This window comes from Panthera leo, chromosome D3 (genome assembly GCF_018350215.1).
Source record: "Panthera leo isolate Ple1 chromosome D3, P.leo_Ple1_pat1.1, whole genome shotgun sequence".
NCBI classification, from domain to species: domain Eukaryota; kingdom Metazoa; phylum Chordata; class Mammalia; order Carnivora; family Felidae; genus Panthera; species Panthera leo.
Window position 1 is genome coordinate 753390 of NC_056690.1, and position 19562 is coordinate 772951.

Below are 19562 nucleotides of genomic sequence, written 5' to 3' on the forward strand. Positions count from 1 at the left end.
AGGGACCTATAAGGACAAGGGTGTCCTTGTAGGAGGCAGAGAGGCACGACGGGGAGGAGAGGCCGCGTGGTGGTGGAGGCGGGGACAGCGACACGTCCAGGAGCCAGGACAGGGGTGGAGGGCCTGGCCCTTGGCCTCCACCCGAGGCGGTGGGGGCACGTCCTTCTGTCTAGCTGGTTGGCTTTGAAAGCACATCCGAGGTCTCACTCGGCTCCTGGGACTCAGATGAGATCTGCACGAGGCTGAGGCCCTGCCAGTTATCAGGCAGAAGACCAGGGCCTCCCCGGGGGCTGGAGGGGCCGGGCGGCCGGGGGTCCGCGTGCGGCCTCTGCCAGGCCTTCCCCAGCCGGCACTGTCACATTCGGATGGGTCTTTCCTGCCCGTGCCCTGCAGGACATCGGTGGCTGAGCAGAGACCAGAGGCCGGTTTGCGCGCCCAGTTGTGGCACGGGGAATGTCCAGACGTCGCCCAGTGTCCCCCAGAGCAAGATCACCCCCGTGGAGACCCCTGTGTCACCCCGAGGGCCTGCTCCACCCCTCGGCGAAGTGGCTCACCTGCTCCGGGGCTTGGCGTGCTCCCCGTGACGTGGGGATGGCGGCCACTCCGTCCTCAGAGGGGTCCTGCAAGGCCAGAGGAGCCGGCCTGAGCAGGGGGCCGCCCCCGCGCCCAGCACGATTCAACCCACTCTGTGGAAGGCGCAGGATCCTACGGCCACCGGGAAGGTGCCGTTGAGACTGTCGCCTTTCCAAGGCTACGGAGAGGGGTCTCGGTTCCATGCCGCCCTCGCCAGGCCCCCTCCAGACACGCTCGCCTCCCCCCGCCCCCCGCCCCCGGCCGTGGCGGGCACTGCCAGCTGTTCCGGCTGTGGGCTGGGCGTTCACAGCCGCGCTGGTTTTCTTCTCTGCGGGCTGACACTTTGGACAGACGCTACAGGCTTCCTAGTTTTGGTAATGACAGGTCACCTGTTTAAGAAACAAATGGGGCTGCTGAGCGGCTGACCGCGAGGGCATCCGGTCTGGGAGGGCGGCGTCCCCCCCGGGGTCACGGACAGGTGGCCGGGACGGATGGAGGGAGGCTCTCTCCAGCCTTTCTGCCACCGTCTGATGGAACACAAGTAAGAAACTAAAGAAGCCACTACTGCAGACGTGGTGTGGGAGACATCCTGCCGTCGGGCCCCGGCACCTGTCAGCCACGTGGACTTGGGGACGTCACCGTGGCATTCCCCATCTCCTCAGGCCTCGAGGGAGGCTTATCAGTTCTGGCTTCAGTTGAGATCTTTGATTTTCAAGGGAAAGAAAACTCAATCCTGACAGACGTGACTTCAGTAGGACTCGCTGGCCCCTGGGACTGCCGGATTCAGTGGCTGGCGTCAGGTGAGGCTTGAACCAGCAGCCTCGCCCTTTCTGCCCACCCTCGGGGGAGCCTCAGCTTTACGTCTCTCCTGGAGCTTGGGTTCCTGAAGCACAGGACACTGAGAATGGGAAAGAGGGAGTTTCCGCGAGAAATCAAGGACGGAGATGCTAGCTCCCACACTCCATGCCTTCTCGCTCAGCCTGCTGTCCGCGGGGCGGTTCTGGGAGCATCTCTCCCCGCCCCTCCCTCCCCCCCCCCCCCCGAGAGGCTCCCCGCACTGCAGGCAGCACCTATAGTCGTCAGGTCAGGACACACCGGCCACGTGGGCTTTCCCAGGGGACTCAGAGACCTCAGCTGTCGGCCTTCCATGTTTTAGTAAATAAGCTAAGGGCAAATCGTTCCTTAAACCGCGGCCCCAGGGCCTGGCAGCATGCCGGGGGGGGGGGGGGGGGGGGGGGAGTGCACATGCGCGGCATCAGGCCTGCGGCGGGGCCTCGAGAAGTATCCCCTGTGCGGCCAGGTTACAAGCGGGACTCGGCTGCTGGCCCAGCCTGAGGGCCCAGGGGCGTGGGCTGCGGGGATGCGTGGGGGAAGGCAAGGGGCGCGGCGGTGTGGGCTGCAGGGGTGAGTGGGGGGAGGCGGGGGGTGCAGGGGTGTGTGGGGGGAAGGCAGGGGAGATGGCGGGGGCGTAGGGGTCGTGCGGGGTGGGGGTGGGGCTGCGGGACGAAGGTCGGGGAGACGCCTTGGCTGTGGGGGTCTTAGCAGTGGGTGGGCGGCCTTGCCTGGACAACACCGGAGGTCTGGAGCGGCTGGGGTCACGGCCGGTCCGTGAGCTTCTGGGATTAGTAGCGGGAACCAGGGAAGAGACCTCGAGGCAGACTCGCCGAGACCCCGGCCGGTTTTCGACGTTTGCAGGTAGCGCGTTGATGCTTTCCACACTGCGGGCGCGTCCTGCTGCCCACAGGAAGACGGGGCGTTCTAGAAATGTGGGTTCTCCCGGACCGAGGTCCAGGAGCCCAGGCGTTTAGAGTCACTGACAGACACCTTCTTATAGGCGGTGGGGGCCTCTTGGCTGCTGTGGATGAGGGCTGGGTCCTCTGCTGCCCCTCGAGGGCCCCCCGGGGTCGCAGTGGACATGTCAGTCTGCCGTTGGCCCTGAGAGGGAGGCATCGCAGGATGGCTTGACCCGGCCTGTTCTGGACGCCCGGGTATGCTGGTCACACGGCGGGCCCCTCGGCATCTGGCGGTCAGCAGGCTGGGGTCCTCATGTCCATGAGGCGGGGCTGGGGTGGGGAGGGGGGAAATGCCCGGCACCCGTGTGGCGTCCGTGTAGGCAAAACTGCGAGCCAAAACCCAACTGCTTTTCACGTAAACACAAATAATATTTTTCATGGTGTAAACCTCAAACTTGCAAGAATACATCTGCAGGGTGTTCCCAGGAAGGCCAGAGGTTTTTGCTCAAAATGCACTGAAGGGTCAGTCCCAAGTGTGTGCCCAGGTCCGCTGGGGCAGTGCAGTGGCTCCGGTGACCCCACAGTGGCTCCGCCCATGGCCCGCCGCCCGGGTCCCAGCTGGCGGCTCTCTCGGTGCCGTGTTCCAGGCAGAGCTCCGGGCACCAGACACGCAGCAGCAAGGCCACGTGTGGACCCCACCCTCACGGTTCGCGTGTCCTGTGAGGACAGAGGGGAGACACAAGGATAAGCAGGTTTAATTTCCTCTTGCTGAAACCAGTTAGCACAACTTAGAGGCTCAACGCGGCACATGGCAATTCTCTTGGTTCCGGAGGCCTCTCGGGGCTAAAGGCGGGACGTCCTGAGTGCTGGCTCCTTGTGGCCCGGGGGGTGGGGGGTCCCAGTGTCCAGGCACCTGCTTCTGGGGCCACGTCCCTTCCTCCGTCACGGGCAGCAGTGTGGGCCTCTGCACCCCACGCCCCCCGTCTCCCTCCACACCTCCCCCCGTCCCTGCGCAGTCTCCCTCTACTGCTCCCCTCCTCTCTCCTTCCCTGTCTCTCTCTTCCACTTGTCAGGTCCCTGTGACCACACCCACCTGCCCGCATAATCCAGGACAACCTCCCCAGCCCCAGGTCAGCTGGTCGGCGACCTTACTCTCTTCGCCACACAACCGAACACATCCCCAGGCTCTGGAACTGGGACGTGAGCGTCTTTGGGGACCCGTTATTCTGCCGACCACAGTGGGCAAACTGCTGACAAACGCTAAGGAGCAAACAAAATAAAGTGGGAAAGGGGGAAGGGCAGAGCTGGCGGGTGACACCGGTGTCGTCGCCAGGTGCCCAGAGGAGGCCTCAGGAAGAGACTGACTGGTGTCAGACAGGTGAGGGCGGGACATGCTCCAGGCCCAGCAAGTGCCAAGGTCCTGGGGCAGCGTGTGCCCAGTACACTGGCGGGATGGCTGGAAAGCAGGTTCGGGGGGGTGGTGTGCTGGAGACTCCCATCTGGGCGCCCCGGGCACCCACCCGGGCTGCCGTGACGACCTCCACCCACCAGGCGGCCTGTGTGACAGTAGCTCATTGTCTCACGGTTCTGGAGGTTGGAAGTCCAGGACCAAGGTGCTGGCGGAGCTTCACACGGCCTCTCCTCTGTGTGCACACGTTCCTGGGGTCTCTCCCTCCGGGAGGCCACGGTCCTCACACAGTCCTGCCGCTGGCTCGCGGGGGCAGGTGACCCGATGAGGTCAGTTTAGCGGAGGGGGCGGGTGCAGGGGAATTAGACGCGGCAGGCGCCGTGCTCTGCGGTGAAGCAGGGACTCTCGGCCGCACCGGGGACATATGGGGCCAGGCGAGTCGCCGCGCGGGCCGCCTCCCAGCTCTGGACGCGGACGCGCTGTGCCCGATGTGGAACAGCACCGCTGGCCTCCGCCCGCCCGATGCCAGGGCACCCCTGCCCCGGTTGTGACGCCCACAGTGTCCTCAAGTGCTGCCAGGTGTCCCCTGGGGGCACCCCGCGCTGAGAACGGGGTGCACAGGTCAGTGCCGCAGAGGGGGTGTTTCTGAGACGGGACAGGGCACCAAGGCAGCAGGGGGGGGCGGTGTTCGTCTGGAGCGCGAGACGCTGACGAGACCCCAGCGCCACAGGCCAGTTCTGGGGCAGCCGACGGGGCGGGAACCTGGGTTTCTCTTCCGATTCTTCCATTTTCCCAGGGAGGCAGGAAGCAAGGTCCTCAGCTGAGGCTGCAAGTACAAACCACGCTCCCTCCTTCCCCTCTTGTTAAAGCGGGGCCACAGCCTCAGCCGGGTGTCTGGGAAGAAAGCGTGTCAGGTGGTGCTCGGTCAGTGCCCTTGGGCTCCGAATAGGGACGTCCCACAGTGCGGACACTGGGGGGCTGGTCTGCCAGATGGGGGTGGGTGGTCAGTGTTTACCAGACGGGGCGCCCACTTTGTAGGGGCCGGGGGAGCCTGTCTCCTGTCTCCACCCCCCTCCCAGGGCGGTTCCATCGGGTATGACAGGTGGGAGGCCCCCAGGGGACGTGCCCGGGGCGGGGCGCCCTCCTCGGGCCCCTCCCGGCCTCCACCAGGACGGGGCCTTGCTCACAGGGTCCAGGCTGTTGGCTGGGCCTCTGTCCTAGGCGTTTTCCTCACACCTGGTGGTAACAGCAGCCAGGTGCGTGTGCACCACCGAGGGCCCGGGGCCCTGACCACGCCGCCCCCACAGAAGCCGTGACATCCCCAGGGTCCCTGCCCCGAATGCCTCCCCAGAGGCGGGCGAAGACACCAGCTTAGATCAGCGTCCGGTATCACAGCTCCTGCCTCTGACGGCAAGAAAGGGAACTATTTTTACTTTCCACGGAGTAGTTTGGTCAGATCGGCTCTGCGTGTAGCCCCCGTCTGAAACCAGCAAGCCTTGATTTTATTTCAGAGAAACGGCCCGGCTTATGCAGGGACCATCTTCACACTCTTCCGAGCAGATTGTGGAAAATGCCTGTTAATATTCTGTGTGCTTGAGCACTTAGCAGTGGGCACGGAGCAAGCGCGCTTATCTTAATTGGGAGGAGGGAGAGTGTGGTGTGGTGACGTGGGCCGCAGAGCCAGGTGGCCACTTGGGAGCTGGAGCCACCCCAGCCCTCACCGCCCCGGTCGGCTTTCTTCCTCGCTTCTGGTCCCTTCACCCGCGAGACGGCTTGAAGCCGCGTTTGTCTCGCGGCACTGCTCCCGGAATGGGGGGAGAGGAACAAGCCCCACGTGTGGTCCCCGCTCAGCAGGACTGGCTGACGCGGCCCAGCCTGCAAACCCACGGTGCACCCATCTTCCGGACACCTCCGGGCCGACCCTGTTTCTGACGCGGCCCACCCTGCCGGAAAATGCGCGGCGCCCGGGCTTCCTGGGGAAGTTGGGGCGGGGCGCCAGGGAGTGTCACGCTTCTGTCACAGAAGCTGTCGGCGTGGAGCTTCGGACGGTGCTCAGAGCACGCGCCGTCCTCTGAGAGCTTCCAGCCAGGCGGGAGGCGGCCGGTTACCGGCAATGCCGACATTCGAAGCAGCACGAGAGAGCGGCCTGTGTTGAGGGGGCAGGTCAGGCGGGACCAGGAGTTAGGTGGACCCGGGTCCAAACCCCAGTCGGATGGCCTCGAGCCGTCCCTTCGTGTCCCTGAGCCGTGGTTTCCACATCCGTGAACTGGGAAGAACGATTATCCTTCTGCAAGAGGATTTTGAGGAAATTAGATAAGGTAACGTGTAAGTGTTTGGCAAAGCGCCTGACACATAGCTGGTCCTCAGAAATGGGAGCGAACACAAAGGAAGGCAAGGAGTTGAGATTGGGTGGTATTGGGACAAACGGATGGCACGATGCCTGACACGAAGCATGTTCTTACTAAATATTTGTTCACTGGATGGATGGATGGATGGATGGACGGATGGACGGATGGGGGATGGATGGATGGGCGGGCGGGAGAGTGGACGCAGGGGTGGATAGGGAGAGGACCTTGCACAGTGAGCAAAGTCAAGTGTCGAGGAAGGGAAGCACGTATCCCGAGCGGCTGGAGGAGGGCAGAAGGCCGGGAAGGCAAGTCGGGCCCGAATGCACCCACGTGCGGGCAAATAGCCTGCCAGGCACAAGTGTGGGTCTGATAGCCTCACGTCCAGTGTGGCCCAGAAGGGTGGCCCCCTCTGGGGGCAGAGACGTGCGACCATGGGCACTGCCCACGACCTCAAGAAGCCCTTGCCGCCCGGCGCACAGGGTGTGGGGCGTGTTCTCTGTCTCAGGGCTGCGGAACTCAGGGCGGGCTCCTTCCCGACCTCCAGAACGGCTGTGCAGGGACACGACGGGAGAAGACGGCATAGGTGTTTGAGTCCTGCAGAAATCACGCGGACAGGTTCCAGACCTTCTCCGTCTCCTCTCTCCGGAGGTCCTGCCGGCCGCTGGAAGGGCGGACACCCGGCTCTGGCCTCTCTCTCCCCGGCCTGGGGCCTGCGGGGTCACGGGCACTCAGTGAGGACCAGCTGAGGTCGAGTCTTGTTCACGTCAAGGGCAGCTCCTCTAGCCCGGGACTTTGCCCACGACCGAGGGCCCGGTGGCTGGAGGGGCCTCTGGGGAACTGAGGGGATCCGCTAGGGGAGTGTGGGTCCCGTGAGGGAGGCACCGGCACCTTAGCTCAGGTGGGGAAACTGAGGCTCACACGACTTGAGTGTTTTGCCCACAGTTGGGATGTGGGTGCAGGTGGGGTTTGAATCCTGGCGGCTTGGCCGTAGCTGACAAGCAGAGCTCACCCAAGCACATTCCGGCTCTGTTTGGGGTGGGTGGGTGGGGACGTGAGCTGGACCAGGAACGGGTGAGGGTTTGGGCCTGGCCCCGCGGCCGTGAGGGACGTGTTGCTGCCCCGTGGGCTCGGGTCTGGGGAGGTGCGGGTGCGAGGTGTAGACGGGCTCTGAGTCGAGACGGCAGAGTTGGTGCTGGAGGGACTGAGATCTCGGGGGCCTGCGGGCTGCGTGAGAGGAGGACGCGAGTGGGGGGCAGAGGTGGAACGCAGTGGGCTGGACGTCTGTGCCCCAGATTCCCACACGAGAGACCTGTCCCCGAGGGCACGGCTTTAGGAGGTGGGTCTCTGGGGGGTGATGGGGCTGGAGGTGGTCCTGGGCGGGGGTCCCGTTGTAAGAAGAGGAAGAGACGGCATATCCCTCTCTGGCTCTGAACACACGCACCCGGGACAGCCATTAAAGGCACGGCGAGAAGGCGGCCGGGGAACAGGCTCTGACCGGGAACCAGACGGGACCTTGGTCTGGATGCCCAGCCTCCAGGGCTGTGACAAACAGAGGCGTGTAAGCGCCCAGTCTGCGGTGTCTCTTCTGGCAGCCCAGGCGGGCATTCAGCCCTGCATTCATTCGTTCCCGCATTCATTCATGTCTGCATTCATTCGTTCCCGCATTCATTCATGTCTGCATTCATTCGTTCCTGCGCGCATGCATTCTCTCACATTTAGGCGCTCGGTGAGCACCTACTATGGACCAGGTCCTGGGGCTGCGGGAGCCAGCAAGGCAGGCAGTCCTGCCCTTGGAGGTCGGGAGGCAAGGTGAAGGAGGGGCCGCATCCTCCGTCCTCGGCCAAAGGGGCTCCCGGACAGACCCAGCCGGACTCTCGGCTCTTTGGGGTCTGGCCCTGCATCCCCACTGCCGTCCCCAGAGCGCAGGCCCTGGAGTTCCTCCTGTTCGTGACCCCCAGGGCGGAGCTGGGCCCACAGGACCACACTTCCCGGGAGATTCGGTTGGGATCTGAGCAGAGAAGCCAGCCCAGTGGAGGCAGAGCACACCCCTCAGAGGCTCGGGTGGGTGTGGGGAGGGTGGGGACCCCACCTCTCCCACCTTCCGGACAGCTTCCCTCGGTGGCCGCTGAGCGGCAGGACGCCCCAGTGTCCCCGAGCCCGCTCCTCAGGAATCGGGGGGCCCAGACTGGGGCGGGATGGGGCGGCCGCGTGACGCTCCACACGCCTACCAAGTGCCCGAAGGAGCCCGAAAATCCGTTCTGCCAGGTGTTTCCAGCCACTCCTGATTTCGTGTGCTTCGGCCCCATAAATATTCACGTTAGGACACTCCACGGGGCTCAGGGAGAATATGTCTCGCAGGTTTGCCACGTTCTGCACACTAGTCATGACTTCACAGTTTCAGAAGGGCGGTCCGTCTTTGGCCACTGACCAGGTAGCGGCCGGGGTCCCCAGGGAGCCTTAACAGACCGTCCGAAATGGAAGGAGCCGCCGCGCGTGGAGAGAGGGGGTGCGCGGAAGCGGGGGGCAGGGACCTCGGCCGCAAAGCCAAGCGGGCTTCTCAGCCATCAGAATTCATAGCGGGCGTGCTGGGCTGGCCTACATTTTCATAGGGCGGGGAAGAGGGGGGCCGGGGGCTGCGGGGTGCTCTGCTCCCTCCCGTTTCCCCGCCACCTCCACCCCCCTCCCCGTGAAGGCCGCCGCCAAGGCCGAGGGTGCAAGAGGGAACGGCCCGGAGCCTGGCAGGTGACGGGTGGTGTCTCCACCGAGAACCGCGGGGTCCCACGTGCTGGGCGACCTCAGGAGCGGGAGACCGACGGTGAGGGTAGTGCGGGCACCACAGCCAACGGCAGCCGGTCCCGTCTCTGCCCGGTGCCCCGGCGCACGAGGCATGCGTGGTGACGGGCGGGGAACGTCAGGGGGACGGGATTTCTGCACCTGCCCTTCCAGGCTCCCGGGCTGTGGGGGGGCCGTGTGCCCCACTTAGGGGGCTTTCCGGACCTCTGACTTCTGTCCCCCACCGCGCCCCCCCCCCCCCCCGTGTCCTTGAAATGTCAAGTTTGCGGTGTTCAGGACAGCCCCTCCCCCACCCCCAGAAGCACACTCACGTCACCCTCTCCCTTTTTTTCTCATTTGTCCGCGCAGTGTCTCCCCCTCTTGTCAGAGATCCGCTGCTTTTTAGCAGTTGGTGTTTCCGACCCAGGGCTCCTGGTGGATTTCAGGGTGGCGGGTCAGTGGGCTGCCCCTGGGAGCCCCTGGGTGCTGGCTGAGCGTGCGCCCCCCCAGCCTCCCCGCCCCCCCCCCCCCCAGGCCCTACCCTCTGCCTCGTCCTCAGATTAGCTTGTGACCGGCAGCCTCTCCACGTGGGCCGTTTCCTCTCGGAATGTTGGCTTGAGTCACGGTGGCAGATGGAATCCGTGACTCAAACAAGCTGCGAGCTTGAAAGCCGCGCTTCCTCCCGAGCTGAAAACTCACGGCCGCCCACGTTCGCCAGGTACCCCGTCTGGAAGGCGTGGGTTGGCAGGTGTGAAGTCACTCTTCTGGGAGGGGGCTGGAAGAGGCCCCTGGACGGCCTGCCCTGTCCTTGTGTGTGTGTGTGGGGGGGGGGGGGGCAGCCTGGCTCCCTCGCTCTGGGGCCGCACACAGGGTCCTGACTGTGTGGGGCCTGTTCTTCTTGGGGACGCCGAGCCCAGGGGACTGGAGGCCATCCTCAGGGGCCCAGCCCCATTTCATTCTAGCCTCTCCCTTCCTATTGTGTGGCCCTCGGCCTCGTGGTCACACGGTGGCTGCTCCAGCTCTGGGCATCGAGTCCTAGTTCCAGGCAGGAGAAGGGGGGAAGGACCGCAGACAAAGGCAAACAGACGTATACACCTGCCAAGTCTGTGCCTTTTAGACACATTTCCGAGAAATTTCACCCAGCAAATAGATCTTGGTCACTTGCCACCCCTGGCTGCAAGGTCAGCCCGGGGAGGCGAGCATTTTAGCTGAACTCATTTCTACCCCAAACAAACTGCTGGCCAAGCATCCATAGTGTCTGCCATGATCCCTTTACCTAGAACCTCTCCCCTCCTCCCCTTCCTCCCCCTGCTCCCCCAACTCTGCCCTGCTTTCTCTCCCCCTCCCCACCCCCTCCTCTCCCCACCTCTGTCACCCCTTCCCTCCCCCTCCCCAACCCCTCCTCCTCCTCCCCTCCTCTCCCCACCTCTGTCCCCCCTTCCCTCCCCCTCCGCAACCCCTCCTCCCCCTCCTTCCCTCCTCTTCCCACCTCTGTCGCCCCTTCCCTCCCCCTCCCCAACCCCTCCTCCTCCTCCTCCCCCCACCTCTGCCCCCTCTTCTCTTCCCCTCCTCTTCTTTTCCCACTCCTCCCCTCCCCCACCCTCCCCTCCCCTCCTCGGCTCCCTCTTCACCTCCTCCTTTCACTCTCTTCTCCTCCCCCACCCTCCCTCTCCTCCCCTCCCCCACCTTCTCCCTCCTCCTCTTCTTTTCCCTCCCCCACCCTCCACCTCCCCTTGTCCCTCCTCCTCCCACACCTGTCCTCCCCCTCCTCTTCTCTTCCCTCTCCTCCCCTCCCCTCCCCTCCCACACCCTCCCCCTCCTCCCTCCCCCTGTGTGAGTGTCCTGTTGGCGGCTGTAAGGAGTGACCACAAATGCGGTGGCTTAAAACAACAGGAATTCATTCTCTCACACTCTGGAGGCTGAAGCCTGAAATCCAAGTGCTGGAAAGTTGACTCCTCCTGGAGCCTCTGAGGGAGACTGTTCCAGGCATCTCTCCAGCTCCTAGTGGCCCCTGGCAATCCTTGGCTTGGGGACACCTGACTCCATCTGTCTCCGTCATCGTGTGGCTTCTCTGGTGCGTGTGTGCCTCTCTGAGCCCTCTCTGAACTATCGGGATACTTGGCGTTGAATTTAGGACCCACCTTAATCCCGGACGGTCTCATCTCAAAGTCCTTACCTTAGTTACGCCTGCAAAGACCCCATTTCCAAATAAGGCCACACTCGTGGGTTCCGGCTCCTGGGGCCACCATTCCACCCACCGCCCTCCCCAGCCGTCTAAACCAGGGCACAACCTCTCAACCTCGAGGCAGCCGTGCAAAACGGGGTGGGGGGGACGGGGAGCTGCCCGCCTGCACCTGTGTAAGGGGCAGGCGCGCCGTCAGGCTGGACCCTTCCGAAGGGGCTGGGAGCTCAGGCTTGCACATGAAACCTCTCGGGGTGAATTCCGGGGCCCCGGGGGGCAGTGCCCCTGAGACTCGCTCTGAGCCCCAAGCCCCTCTCAGTGCCTCTGTGTCGGCGGCTCTTTATGAAGTGGCCGGGCCGTCCATAGAAACAGCTGTCTGCCTCCCACAGCCTCTCTGCTCTAAGGGCATCTTGTGGCGTGTAGGTCCCTCCTGGACGACCCGGGACCCTCTGCGTCTCAGGGTCCTGACGGTGATCCCATCTGCAAGACCCATTTCCCACCAGGGCGACGCGGCCACGGGTTCCGGGGATCTTTGGGAGCCATCATGTAGTGTCCCACACCTGTGCTGACAGATACGGACCTTTGGTACCTTAATGCTAGTTTTTCCGGACCGCGGCTGGGTTGCTGCTATGCAGAGTGGCTCTGTCTTGCTGCCTTCTCTGGAAAGCCTGGAAGATCTGGTGTCTGAGGCTGGGTGAGGTCTGGAGCACGGGGGCACCCACCCCTGGCCCCGTGACGCGGGTGCCGAGGGACCGCGTCCCCGGTCTCGTGAATCGAGCGAAAGTGTCTGGGCAACGGCCCCAGTCCCACAGCCGGGAGCCCCAGTGCGCCCCTGACGGCCGCCGGGGCCCCACGGGTCACCACGTGTGAGTAGGCGCTTTCCGGGGGGGCAGGCACAGCCATCTGCTCCCCGCGATGGCTTCCAAATTACCTCACGTGCTCAGAAAGCGCATTCCCTCAGGTCATACGACAGGAGCTTGAAATGACCGTTCCCTAGCAGTGACCTCTGTGCTCTTCAGGAGCATGCGCTGCCCTCCGGCGACCCCAGGAGAATAAAGCGGGAGGAGCCCTGCGTTGGAAGGAAGCTCCTTCTCCAAAAAGCCAGGTCCCTGCTTCTGAGGCCAAACCCACCTCACGGAGCGAGGGCCCCAGAGCAGAGAATGTTCTGGAAGCTGTGGGTTCTCCGACCTTGATGATTCGCTTTCCTGGCCAGGGGCCTAGCTTTGTCGCCTCCACCCAGGCCCCGACCGTCTGGACCCCCGGGAGAGCCACTGTCTAAGCGGCCCCTGCCGAGGTTGGCCGTTCTGCCCGAGCCGGCCGGGCTCCCGTCCACCTGCTCCAGGATGGAGCACTCCTGAGTGGGAGGCCTCCTTCTGTGTAGACAAAACCGGCCCTCAAACCCTTTGTTCTGGGCGCTCTCTCCTGGCGATTTAACCCACTGAGGCACCGACCGACCGTCGGCCGCTCTGTGTCCAGCGGGAACCTGGGTGGGGACAGTGGGCTGCATAGGTGACGACCACACCGTGTGCGGGAGGGGGCTGGCCCCCGGGAGAGCTGGAGCCACGCGAGCTAACAAACACGTGCAAACACGCAGGACGTGTCAAGCAAAACGTGTATCTATCCGTTCGACAGGCTCTTGCGTGGTGGTTCAGAAGGCAATTGTTAATTATAATTGGGTTTTGCATATAATCACAGGGGAGACACTTCTGGCAATAATTTCAAGGAAGCCAAAAGCAGAATGTGGGCTTCTCCAGCCAGAGGACTGAGAGCGGGCGCGTCCCGCTGAGCCTCTCCTAGGGCAGCGTGGTCACCGGAGCCCGAGACACTGGAGAAGCCGGGGAGGGCTCGGTCATCATGGGATTCCTGCCGACCTGAAGAAGGTTCCGGAATGCCTGCTGGAAGCTCACTTTTTGAGAAGGCATCAGGCCCCTCTTGGATGTGAAAGGGGTCCCCCGGATGCCCGCAGCCAGGACTTGTTTCCAGTCTGGGCGCCGTGATATGGCCGAACTCACCCTCCACGTCCTCCCGCCACACGGGCCGTGGGCGTTTGCACCGTCGTCCTCGTCTCCAGCCCGACTGGGAGGGCCAAGGGCCGGGGAGGGGCGGCCCCACGGGCGGGGGAGCCTCTTTACCTGCGCAGGGGGGACTGTCCAACTCACACACCTGCGGCTCGCCCAAGAGCACCTGGCCCTGCTGCCGCGAGGCGAGGCGAGGCCACACCGTCTGGAACGGTGCCGATAGGAACAGGTCGTTGTAACGAATATCCGCGATGGCCAAGTGGAAAGTTGGTGACCGTTACTGGTTCCCTCTAAAATTCTCTGGGGCGCCTGGGTGGCTCAGTCAGGTAAGTGTGTGACTCTTGATTTCCGCTCACGTCACGATCTCGTGGTTCATGAGTTCCCGCCCCACGATGGGCTCCGCACGGAGAGCGAGGAGCCTTGCTTGGGATTCTGTGTCTCTCTCCTTCTCTCTCCGCCCCTCCCCCACGCACCATCTGTCTGTCTCTCTCGAAAGTAAATCAAAATAAACTTTAAAAAGTAAAATAAAGTTCTTCTTTCAGGTTTTAAAGTTTAAAGCACGCGGGTAGGAGGCCATGCAGCCACTGTGAGCTTCAGGGGTCCCCTCTAGGAAATGCGGTGAGAAAAGCACGTGGTGTAGGGCCCGCCACGGGGAGCAGAGGAAGCCCCATCGGCCACTGGCCAGTGTAACCACCGACAGCTGTCCCACCAGCCTGTGACCTGCGGAAGTCCCAGAGTCACGGGTAGGAGGTGTGGCTTCTGTTTGCGTTGAAGTCCTTGGACAGACGTTTCAAAGGCCGAGCTGACGCATGCAAATTTCCCATTGTTGTCAAAATCACATCGCATTCAAGGATGGAACCAAGAGTTTGGGGCTCCCATTCCGCTACAGGAGGAAGTGGAAAATTGCTCACAGGAAAAACCACCTCTCACTCTGGTTGAGGAGGTGCCTTTGTGATCCGCACCCACATCTGCCCGGGAGGGTGGCCCGAGATGGGCTGCGCTGAGCGCTGTCCGATGTACGGCTCCCGTCAGTGTGTCCGGTTGTCCCAGTTGACGCAGGTCTGGGTGGCCGTGTGGGCGGTGGGTCTGCGCCCTGGTCTCTTGGAGCTGCCCTGACAAAGCACCACACACAGCCACGGCTGGAACAGCGGACGGCTGGAGGCCAGAAGCCTGAGGTCCAGGCGGGGCGGGGCCCTGCTCCGTCCCCAGGCTCCCTCCAGGGTGCGTGCTGCCTCGTCCGGCTCCTGGTGGCCCCATGTGCTCCTTGGCTCGTGGCCGCGTCCCTCCAGGCTCTTCCTCGGTCATCCCGTGGCCATCTTCTCTTTGTGTGCGTGTGTCCAAAATCCCTTCTTCCTATGAGGACCCCAGCCATTGGGTTAGGACGCACCTCAATTCAGGATGACCTCATCTTAAGTAATTACCTCTGCAGAGACCCCTTTCCAAATAAGGCCACGGCCACAAGTCCGGAGCACCAGGGCCCAGCCATGATTCAACCCACACGGCCGCCGGGCCTGTGGGTCATGCGTTTGGTGGCCCGGCAGCAGGAACAAGGACGTTTTGCCCCCACACCCAACCAGGCCCAGTGGGGGTGCTCGGAAGCCAGAACTCTGGGAGATGTGAGGACAGAGCCGTGTCTTTAGGTGTAGACCCCAGGGGCCTCGGCCGGCTGTCGGCCATCAGTTCAGTGGAATTCGGGCCTTGGCCCCCCAGTAATGACAGGCCACCTTCAATCTTCACAAGTTCCTCCTGGTTCCGTCTGCCCTCGTTACCCGAGGATCAAGCAACCCTGCCTCTCCGGAAGGATCTGTGAGAGAGAACGTGAGTCAACACCAGGCATCCCAGAAAGAGGGAAGATGAGAGTCCCGGCAACCCCACAGGGAGCACTGATAGGCACGACTCCTTAAAAGCTAAATCACATCAGCAGGTTTTTAATTGGCGGAGCTCTAACAGACCTTCCGGCTCAGGCAGAGCCCTAACTGGGCTGGTGGCTCTGACTGTCTCCCCCCAGCCGTGCCCCCCAGGGCCAGCCTCTCAGAGCTGCCGCGGCTGCTCAGAGGTCAGGGGTCAAGACGCAGGGCGAGGCCCAGAAGTGACCAGCCCCGAACCCTTACCTGGAGCCACAGGCGGGTTCCACACGAAACTCCTGCTGGGACCAGCAGCACATGACCCACCCCCACAGAAGGCCGGGAACCCCTGCGCCACGCAGAAGTGGGGTCCCTGGAAGGCAGCATCTGCACGTCTGGAAGCTTCTTGGAGATGCCAGTGCTCCGCCCACCCCACACCTGCGCACCTGCTGCTCTGCGTGGGCCCCTGCTGTCTGTGTCCCAGCCAGGCCCCCAGGACTACAGCCCCCGTTCCTCCGAGGAGCCCCCGCCCCCCAGGGCCGAGGTGACGGGGCGGCAGGGGTGAGGCCGGGAGCTCAGGCGCTGCTCACACTCCGGGGCTCACTCACTCACATGGTTTGGGGATGCCGCTTTGGCGCTCTCTGGGTTCATTTCTACCCAAATCAGTGCTGGGGCGTCTTCGCGGTGGAGGCGGGAGCTCTGAGGCCGGCCCGGGGGGATAAGGCATGGCCCTGCCCCGGCGCCCCCACCCTAGACAAGTGTCCTGTTCACGGTCAGCCAGAGCCTCTTGTTCATGCATTCGTGCTTTTATTGGTTTCGCTGTTCAAACCGCCCCGGGCCTGCTGCCGAGACCGTCTGGTGACGGTGAGCGCGGAGGGCCGTGCCTTGCCGGGGACACGCGTGTGGCACGTGGGCTCACCCACACGTGAGTTACACGGGTGCTGGCCAGTGAGTCAAAGGTACATGTCCGGCGAGGTGACTTTGACAGGAACACAGTAAAACTGGGTTGTGTACTGGCAGGTTGATGGAAACGTGACCAGGGCCTTGCTCCCTGGCGCCTCACCCCACGTCGGTATTCTGGGTGCTCCCTCTTGACGGGGACATCCCTCTTTCACTTTCTGTAAAAGCACCAAAACCGCGGAAACGCCTTGTGCAAATTTCACGGATTTTTACGGACCGCTGGTGGTCACGCTCTCTCCTGTGTCACAGGCCTCCTGCCTCCCTTCCCCTTGGAATCTGCTGCCCTCCCCGGAGCAGGTGCTCTTGTCTGGGGGCCGGGGACGTGGTGGCATGTGACTGCCGGCCGAGTTCCTGTGTCCGCAGGGCACACGCTGTGTATTGTTGCTACCTAAAAAGTGGACAGAAAGTCAAGATCCGAGCCTACCAAAATGCACACATTTTTGGAAATTAATAGCGTCTGGAAGGCAAGCGATGACGCCTTGACATCTGAAAGCTCTTCGCGGGGGGGGGGCACAAACCGGGTCGGGGGCTCGCCTGAGGCCCCCTCTGCAGCGAGCAGGTGGCGAATGCGGGCTAGCTCCTCATTTTAGAACCAACCTACAGACCAGTCAGGGAGGGCTGGGTCACGCTCGTCGAACAAAATGAAATGCCATAAGTGACCTCGGACGATGTGGGAGCGATGGCATAGCTATTTCTTTTTTGGGGGGTTATTCATCGTCTTATTTTCAAATTGTTATTGTTGTCAGAACAACAACATGCAAACGGCCTTCTTGACAAATTTTCAGCGCATGGTAACTACGGGGCTGCTAACGAGGCACAGCTCGTGCCGCGGACCTCTAGCTTATTCGTACACGGTTAGAAGTCTGTATAACTGGAGAAATATATGTGTAAATGAAACTTAGAGCCGTTGAGCAGAACTCCCGGGAGAATGCTAATTTTTCCTTTAACCCGCTAGGGAGTCGGCAGGCTGTGTCTAAAGTGACGCTTCCAGAAATAGAGCCGAAAGTATTCCTCTTAAGGTCACAAAGGCAACCCCCGGCATCACCGAGAATAATGCCACAGCCGGGACCACGGGAGGAGGGCGGGTGGGTGGACTGAGCCCCGCCCCCCCGCCCGTGCACCTGCAGGCGTCCAGGGAAAGTGACCATAAGATCCCGCGCATGTGCGGGGACAGAGCGGACAGCTCAAGCCAGAGAAGTGCTGTTCTTTGCAGAGTGGGGCTGGCACAGGAAATGGTCTTTCCAGAGCTTTCTACATTGTTTGAATCTTCTGACCTGTGTGCATCTCACTTTTACAAGTGACTTTGAAAAGTGACGTGAAGAAGCCCAGTGAGTTTTCAGGGCCTGACCCTACAGGCTGGTTCTCTCCCTCTCCTCCAGTCCTAGCCCAGTCCAGCCCTCACCGTGGGCCCACCCCGCCCCTGGGCCCCCACCCCCTGCCAGGCCCCACCTCCAGGCCCCACCCCTTGGGTCCTCCACCCCCCACAGTAGCCCCCCCTCCCTTGGGCCTGGCCCTGAGCAGCGACACTGCTGTCCCCTCAGGTTTGGGGGCACATCTGCCTTTGGGAGGTGGCTATTTACAGACTTTTGAAGGCGGAAAATGCGGTGCAGCACAGACATTTAAAAATAGCATGATTATATGTATTTTTTTACAACATTAAACTAAGAAGCGGAAATGATTTATGTGTCACATAATTTTTCAATTTTACACCCAATGCGTACCCTTCCGTCCTACGTGGTTAACCGGTTTATGATGGAGGATTCCGGAAAACGCCGAAGTTCTGTGGCCTGGGGCTCCCCTGCAGGGCGGCAGCGTGGGGAGGGGAGGGATGGGGCCGGACTGGAGGGCGGGTACAGCTTGGATTTCGGTTTGCGCCCCTGGGGGGGTCTCATTGAGTAACAAACCTCAGGGGGGCAGTGGCGCAGAGAAGAGCCCCTTGCCCGAGGTGTGGCCTCGGGGTCGGCCCTCCCTGGGGTCTGAAATCTGGGCCGAGGCGGGACTGCGCACTAGTCCGCGCAGCTGGGCCGGGACCGGGGTCCCCGCCCCACGGAGAGCCAGGGTGCCGTCCCCACGCGTGCGGTGGGTGCTGCGCTGGGGTCCGGTTCCCTCGGAGCCGCGTTCCCCTCTGGCAGGAGTGGCCACTTAGAAGAACCTTCCAGAAGAACAAGCCCCTGGCCTAGCCTTCGGTAGCCCACGAGCACGAGCACACAGGCCTGGTGGCCCCGAAGCCCCGCCCATAGGCCGCGTCTCCCGCCTGGCCCCCCAGGTCAGCTCCGTCCAGCTCAGCGCTGGAGGCAGGGTCCTGCGGCGGGTGTCCTGCGCGTCGGGGGCTCCGGGACTCCCGGGAGGCTGCGGGTACTCAACCGAGCTAGCGTCCCACTGTGTGCAGGTCAGAAAGACCCACGACATCAAGGGTCGGTGAGCATTTATTTATTTTTTAATTTTTAAAGTTAACAGACTTTCCTTGAATTCCGAGCGCCAGGGTCCCTCAGCGAGCAGGGGGTTTGCCAAGTTCGGCCTGAAAGAAAGGGGCCGCCAGCGGAGGCTGGGGGCGGGCGCGGGAGGGCACGGGGGTCCCGGGGCCTGGCTGACCGCCCTCCTTTCCCGTTTCCCGCCAGGCCTCGCCAAGCCCATCGGCCTGGTGGAGGGGCCTGGGGGCCTGGGCCAGGGCGGCATGGCGGCCACCCTGCGTGAGGACAGCCAGGAGACAGAAAGCAAATACGAAGAATACGGGTACAACGCGCAGCTCAGCGACCGCATCTCCCTGGACAGGACCATCCCGGACTACAGGCCCAAAAAGTGAGTTCGCGGCCCTCCTCCCGGGCACCGCTCCCGCACACCCCGCACCCGCGAGCTGCGGCCCCCGGAGCACGACGACGTGTGCGCTCAAGGCCCTGCAGGCGGCACGGGGTCGAGACCCGGCACGTGGAGTCGGCCACACCCGCGACAGCGCCGCCTTCTGGTGTCTCTGTCGACACAGACGCGCGCAGGTGTAAGAAAGCCGGCTTGGACTTGCGTCACTGCTTGTGGTCCCGTCGCTGCGGTGGGGGCCCCCCTCCCCCACCATCTAAAGGCGTCCCCTATTCCCGCCCCCGGCCCCCCACATCTGTCGCCAGCTGCGGCCTGGCCTTGAGGCCTCTCAGGACTGAGCCCCGGTCTACAAGCGCGGCATCCTGTTTGAAAGCTCGTTAGGTGCCTTGGCGGGGACGAAATTGGAACAAAATGCCATATTAAGTGGACGTCATGGCGTGAAAAAAGTCCCGCCAGCCTGGCACCTGGGTCCTGGAAAGGAAAGGCAGGCTCGGCCCGGCTCCTTTCTGTGGTTCCGTCTGCAGAAGCGGGGCAGGCGGCAGGGAACCCTGGACTCCCCGGGAGGTGCTGAGGCCCGGGGTTGGGCCGGGAGTGGGGGTCCTGGTGATGGGCGGGGCCTGGGCCCTGGAGGAAACTCCATGAAGGGGGCGGGGAGCATTTCTGGGCTGTGTCGAGAGGCCCTGGGGTGGGAGGCCGTCCGGGAAGCCCCGCGAGACGTGGGAGGGCCGCCGGCCCGGAGGGAGGAAGCGTGGGCAGGTGCGCGCTGGGCGTGGTTACGGGTGGGGCCCGCTGGCGCACGTGGTGGGGCAGCGGCGGATCCGGGGACGGGGACGGCGGAGGTGGCCGCAGCTCCCCGTCAGTCGCTCGAGGGTGAGGTGCCCGAGCGCAGGTCTCCCAGGTGAGCTGGCGCTGG

At 63.2% G+C, this 19562-nt stretch overlaps 1 protein-coding gene across 5 annotated transcripts in view; it reads left to right on the forward strand.

Annotated features, from left to right (window-relative positions):
• GALNT9 (polypeptide N-acetylgalactosaminyltransferase 9) overlaps positions 1-19562 on the forward strand; it is a 107722-nt gene that overhangs the window by 31716 nt on the left and 56444 nt on the right. For 4 of the 5 annotated variants that reach the window (XM_042911071.1, XM_042911075.1, XM_042911072.1 and 1 more), the window contains exon 2: positions 18457-18637. In XM_042911071.1, the coding sequence (XP_042767005.1) occupies positions 18513-18637 (125 nt within the window). In that variant the 5' untranslated portion in view covers positions 18457-18512. Of the gene's footprint in view, positions 1-18456; positions 18638-19480; positions 19548-19562 lie in introns of those variants that run through there. The other variant, XM_042911074.1, reaches the window with a different exon arrangement.